General features: G+C 44.1%; 1 protein-coding gene across 1 annotated transcript in view; it reads left to right on the top strand.

The window, feature by feature from the left end:
- The window catches only part of amt (aminomethyltransferase), a gene marked incomplete at both ends in the record, with an annotated part of 12,727 nt that extends 10,096 nt beyond the window's left edge, over positions 1–2,631 (top strand). Inside the window, 3 exons of the mRNA XM_083656724.1 lie at positions 342–522; positions 797–952; positions 2,456–2,631. Of these exons, the coding sequence (XP_083512850.1) occupies positions 342–522; positions 797–952; positions 2,456–2,631 (513 nt within the window). The remainder of the gene's footprint in view (positions 1–341; positions 523–796; positions 953–2,455) is intronic.
- Positions 2,632–7,005: the final 4,374 nt, after the last annotated feature.

Genomic DNA, 7,005 nt, shown 5'->3' with positions numbered 1-7,005 from the left:
AGATAGATAAAAGTACTTTGATGGGAACATGTTAGGTATCTAATTAACCATTCACGTATGGTCTAAGCATTCATCGAATGTATGATTTGTGTGTAAAATGTTCTCATATGTTTGTGATGTGTTGCCCGCGCACACACGCGCTCATACCTGCATACATACTCACTCCTCTTGTCCCACACACTAGGACCACAATGGAAACAAGCCCTTGGGCTTTATTGTGTTTTATTCCTTTTGAGCAATATGTGTTGTTGTGTTGTCTTGTACAATTCTGCTATTATTGTTTCAATAAAGTTATCAATCAATCAATCAACATGCCGTCAATCTATATCTCTCTCCCCCAGATCTCGGTCCCTCAGTCTCGTGTGGTGGAGCTGACAGAGAAGCTGCTGGCCAGCAGTGAGGTGAAGCTGGCTGGTCTGGGCGCCAGGGACAGTCTGAGGCTGGAGGCGGGCCTTTGTCTCTATGGCAACGACATTGACGAAACCACCACACCTGTGGAGGCCACGCTAGTCTGGACCATAGGTGGCGCTATCGTGCTTATTATTCCATCTTTCTCATTGAGTGTTTATCCACCGTGAAAGTTTGTGTCAAAAAGGCGACAGGGGAAAAGGGAAAAGTTTTAATTTCTTAATTGTCAGTGCCTTATAGATGTGTGTGTCTTTAGTCTTCTGTCTGTGTTTACTTTAGACTTATAGATGTGTGTGTCTTTAGTCTTCTGTCTGTGTTTACTTTAGACTTATATAAATTACACTTTCCACTCTTGATTGACTCCATCACCTCCACTTCTCTCACACAGGGAAGCGTCGGCGTCAAACCAAGGACTTCCCCGGTGCTGACATCATCGTACCACAGATCAAGGCCAAGACAGCCAGGAAGAGAGTGGGCCTGGTGTCGACCGGACCCCCCGTCAGACAACACACACCCATACTGAGCCCTGACGGAGAGATCATAGGTCAGAGGTCAGACAACACACACCCATACTGAGCCCTGACGGAAAGCTCATAGGTCAGAGGTCAGACAACACACACCCATACTGAGCCCTGACGGAGAGATCATAGGTCAGACAACACACACCCATACTGAGCCCTGACGGAAAGCTCATAGGTCAGAGGTCAGACAACACACACCCATACTGAGCCCTGACGGAAAGCTCATAGGTCAGAGGTCAGACAACACACACCCATACTGAGCCCTGACGGAAAGGTCATAGGTCAGAGGTCAGACAACACACACCCATACTGAGCCCTGACGGAGAGATCATAGGTCAGAGGTCAGACAACACACACCCATACTGAGCCCTGACGGAAAGATCATAGGTCAGAGGTCAGACAACACACACCCATACTGAGCCCTGACGGAAAGATCATAGGTCAGAGGTCAGACAACACACACCCATACTGAGCCCTGACGGAAAGGTCATAGGTCAGACAACACACACCCATACTGAGCCCTGACGGAAAGGTCATAGGTCAGAGGTCAGACAACACACACCCATACTGAGCCCTGACGGAAAGATCATAGGTCAGAGGTCAGACAACACACACCCATACTGAGCCCTGACGGAAAGCTCATAGGTCAGAGGTCAGACAACACACACCCATACTGAGCCCTGACGGAGAGATCATAGGTCAGACAACACACACCCATACCAAATAACTTTTATGGAAAGAAATGACAGCTCCATATTGCCCCATTGCAACATCAGCGCCCAGCAGCCTCCGCCATTTTTTATTTTTGGAAGCGTGACAGCGCCAAAAGAACCTCGCACAGGCTCGCAGTGGTCAGCTGCGGTAGCGCGGGCCCCTATAATCAGCCTCTCTAAACAGTAACTCAACGGGAGAACACTCTAAATTTCTTGATTAAATTAAATCTTGATTGAAGTGGTGTAGTGCAGGGATGTAAAACAACAACCATATTGTGGAAACTAAGCAAAATTTTTCGTTTTCTTTGTTTAGTTTTTTCAAGATAAATAGCTAATGCGGCTGTCGTCCACTCCGTCAGAAGTGCGTTGCCGTGGTTTTAACCTCGGGTCCTTTGCATTTACTATTTATCTTGAAAAAACTAAAAGAAAAAAACGAAAAATTTTGCTTAGTTTCCACAATATGGTTGTTGTTTTACATCCCTGCACTACACCACTTCAATCAAGATTTACAGTACGCCCAGAAAAGATGTGAATCCACGAAATTTAGAGTGTTCTCCCGTTGAGTTACTGTTTAGAGAGGCTGATTATAGGGGCCCGCGCTACCGCAGCTGACCACTGCGAGGCGCATTCTGTTTCCAAAAATGGCCGGAGTGTCGTCTCTTTCCTTCCATGCTCTTTGCCCATACTGAGCCCTGACGGAAAGCTCATAGGTCAGAAAACAACTACCAGTAAAGTACAGAAGAGCAGCAAAACACTTAAGTTATTTCTATGAAAATGTCGCCGTTCCTCCATCTTGTCGCTTGGTGTGTGCAGGTGAGGTGAGCAGTGGCTGCCCCTCTCCCTGTCTGAAGAAGAACATTGCCATGGGTTACGTGGACGCAGCCTTCGCTAAGAACGGAACCGCCATCCAGGTGGAGGTCAGGAAGAAAGCCGTGCCTGCCGTCGTCAGCAAGATGCCCTTCGTACCCACCAACTACTATTCTGGATAGGGGAGGGGGCGCACACACACACACACACACACACACACACACACACACACACGCACACTCAAAGAAACATGTGTTTGTAGGAGACAAGTTCACACAAGAGACTCTGCACACGCACGCACACACACACACACACACACACACACACGCACACACACACACACACACACACACACACACACACACACACACACACACACACACACACACACACACACACACACACACACACACACACACACACACACACACACACACACACACACACACACACACACACACACACAAGTTCTCCCACTCTCTCCCAGTTTGAGTAGGCCTATTCACCAATGCTGCCCCCCTCTGTTTACCTCCAGCACTGCAGCATGAACGTCAGACTGAGGCCGATAACATGATGCCACGGAGTGGATCGAGTTCTCAGAGTGAAAAAAATTAAGCCAAAATCATAAACCATAATAGAATATGAATGCTAGTCTTAGGTGATCACCAGACCAGCGATTCTCAATCATAATCCTGATGATCATAATCCTGATGATCATAATCATAATCCTTCACCAATCACATTAAATGCAGAAGAATTGAACTTGGAACGTAGAGTTTCACAGTCAATACTGACACAGCAAATGTAACACAAAGAGACGGTGTCAGACAATATTACAGACACTATGCTTTACATAAGTATATACGCTACATAAAATATAATATCACTGTTTGAGGAGCATAAAGTATAGTTGCATCATGAATTGTGAAGGATTTACAGAATGAGATGCACAAAGTAAATTATGAGCAGTATTGTTAAATCTTGGGAAATGTAGAAATACAGGCCTTTATGTTCTGTTAACAAGGTTTACAGGCAGACGGCAGAGTTCAACTCAAGCAAAAATGACTGGAGTCCAGTCCAGCTCATCGACATATAATAAAGATCATTTTTTATTTATCTCAGTGGTCCAGCTGGCACACTGTAACTTTCAACGAATGCAAAGAGCTAAACTATGTAACTCCAAGAAACGAATATTTAACTTGCTGTTGGTTATGGATATTGCAGGTCAGTGTGTTGAAACTCGGGTTGAATAAGCTTGGCAAATGTTCGTATCGATGTGATCTTTTTTGCCGGACCAAAACTATGATTCCAAATGGTTCTTTTGAAGGCTGGAACCATTTTCAAGTGAAGTCCATGTTTGACAATTTGTTATGAAATTAGGAATCAAGCTGGATTTTAATGAATTAACCATATTATGAGCCACTCTTCCACAGCAGTCTTAAGTGGGGCCAACCGGACCGGTGCCGATTCTTACAATTGGATGTCAAAATATCTTCTCAAGTTCTTGTTTGTGGATGAGCCTCGTGGACCCCTGTTTGTCAATAGCCTGCTTTCCACACCAGATGACAAATTGGTTAGCCTGTTTGTCAAGACTGTTTTATAATATCTTAAACTTTAAAGAGAAAGCTTACAATGGTCCAATAATAGTCTTAACTTGAAAAGTTAATTATGTATGTTCTGTGTGGTTTACTACTGAAATGCCTTGATACATTTTAGGAGGTTCATGTTGGACTGTCTGGGACTCTGAATGCCTTATTTGATCAAAGTAATAACATAGACTATAAAAGTAATACTACTGATTTCTACGTTTTTGTCAGCTCTGTCTTAAAGGTGTGGCTGAGTTATGGATGATTTATGATGTGATATTTCATACCCATTTAATATTTAACTGAAGGTCGGTTTCTACAACTAGAATTTGTTTTACTTGAATGTTTTTAAACCATTATTTGATTAGAAAATATATTCTGTTGAATAAAGTCAGTTTCCTTATGTGTATTTTATGACTGGTCACAGAATGTCTGTCACCTAGAAGCAGCTGCTCGTAAGTGGTGGCCAGTGGTGACTGATCTCATAGTAAGTAAACAAACACAATCCATCATCTGAGCATACAAACGCCCCAGACTGATGATGTCATGGCCCACAAACATGGAGTGGACGGACGAATGGACACAGTTATAGAAGAGGCTTCACCGTTGTCATGCCCCACAATCATTGAGTGATGTAACTGATGTCATGTATCACAATCGTCAAGTGGGCCCAGTGGTGACCATAGATAGGCCGGTGAGTGACTGATGGTGTCATACCCATTGATGATGTCCCACTGATGACATAGACATTGTGACATTATCAGTGATGTCATATATGTCATCGGTGATGTCACTTAAACAGTTGTGATGTCATCAGACATTTATTATTTTATTTTGTTTATATTGAACTTCCCTGTGTTTGCATTGTCACTCTAATTATTGCTTTGATTATGCTATTTGCATTCTGCCTGGTGGTTCAGATTGCGTGGGTTCTTCATGGCAGTTTAAAAACGTTTAACATTAAAATTGTCAGACTAATCTCTGGCTGCCGGGCCACCCCAAAAAACCTACAATCTGCTCGAAAAATGTGTATTTTGCTTTGCCCCTGGGCAAAGCAAGTTGAGTATTCCAGTGTGATCTATCCACTTACACAGCAGTTTTAAACTAAGTCATATACAATCCAGTGTGATCTATCCACTTACACAGCAGTTTTAAACTAAGTCATATACAATCCAGTGTGATCTATCCACTTACACAGCAGTTTTAATTAAGTCATATACAAATCCATTGTGTGCTTTTATGTGGACAAATTGGTTCCGTTTCATGCGGATCTATTTCGCGGCTCTGGTAAGTTTTGGAACCCTGTGCATTCCGAAAAGGGGGGTTAACACAAATAACCTGGCAACCCGGTCTGCCGGTCTGATAGCAGTACCGAGGAGAAGATGGTGGACTTGGCGACAACAACGTGCTCAAAACTCCGTCCTAAACACCTTGAAAAATACTTACCCTCTCAACCTGGTATTAGATATATATTACCCGGGGACACTTATAGATAATACTTTGAGAAAACCGTGGAGGAAAGTGAGTTTTTTCGCCGCCGGACAACTCAAATTCCAAGACGGAAGAAAGGCGGAGAGTAGCGGAACGTGGTGGTGTTTATAAAAGAAGCTTAGCTAACGTTAAGCTAAAGTGTTAAGAAACGTGACGGTTTGCATTTTGGTCGGTTTTTTAATTCTGCTGTCGGGGACCATCTTGCCGTCTTGCAAGACGTCAAATCTGTGGAGACAGAGGAGGGATTTGACAGTTTGACAAGCTAGCTAGGAGCTAGCTAACGTTAGCTAGCTTTGTTGTGACTTGGGAACAAACCAGCGGTGAGAGCAAAGCACAGCTCGAAATGCCACGGAGTAAAAAGGGGAAACGTGGCTCCAGTAAGCCGGGTGAGTTGGCAGCCTTGTTTTGATCCATCTACACAGTCTCGCAAGACAGGTGGTTTACTTTGAATGTTGACAGTTCACGTTATAAAAGTGCTTTTGAGTTTGATCGCCACACGTTGAAGAAGCCAGACAGTATCTAATAACGTTGCTTGGCTAGCAGTCAACCCGTGCCACATGGAAGCAAAGATACAGCGACATTAGCTTATTGCTTTTCTAATGTAGCTCTACCTGTCTTGTACGTTAAATCATCATGTGTGTGAATTGAATTCTGCAGCCTAGACTGTGAGTGCATGTGTATAGCCTGCCCTGCAGGTGTTTTGTGATGGTGGTTTGCATGTGAAAACTTTGAAAAAGCCTACTACTTGTAGATCTATTGAGCCGGTTGTCAGAGAAATGTGATACAGTACATAATTCGTAGCGGTTATTAAGCAGAGATCTCGGCCAACATGCAACAGCGTGGCTTGGCTTGACTTGCTCAAATCGAGAGCACCTGTAAGGGCAACGGCATGGCCGCCAGGTATTTATAGCACAGTAGTGTCACTGTTCTCATGTCACTGGAAACCGGTGACGTTAGACACAAAATCGTGCTAGGAGGGTTAAAACAATCCATGTATGTTGTAGGCTCTTCTTGCTTTCTTTGTAGTCACATCTCATTATGTTTACATCTTCATCTCATTGATTTCCGTGCAGTTTAGTCACTGTGTGTGTGTGTGTGTGTGTGTTTGCGTGTGTGTGTCAGAGGGGGAAACACATGTTCATGTCATTGTACAGTAGTGCATGTGCCTACAAGGGCGTTAGGGCCGCCCCCACTCTTTATGGAGTGACTAACACACACACACACACACACACACACTCACTCACTCACTCACTCACTCACTCACTCACTCACTCACTCACTCACTCACTCACTCTCTCTCTCTCTCTCTCTCTCACACACACTCACTCACTCACTCACTCACTCACTCTCCTCTCTCGCTCTCTCTCACACTCACACACACACACACACTCTGAAGTGGGGAAAGTCGGTGCTAATGGGGTTATTGAGTATTTTTTCAGTTAATTTCATTCCTGCCTTCCTGCTGCAGTATTACGCTTA

Source organism: Poromitra crassiceps (assembly GCF_964638095.1).
Source record: "Poromitra crassiceps genome assembly, chromosome: 20".
NCBI classification, from domain to species: domain Eukaryota; kingdom Metazoa; phylum Chordata; class Actinopteri; order Beryciformes; family Melamphaidae; genus Poromitra; species Poromitra crassiceps.
Note: the sequence above shows the minus strand (reverse complement) of the source record. Positions and strands in the feature narration are given on the sequence as shown.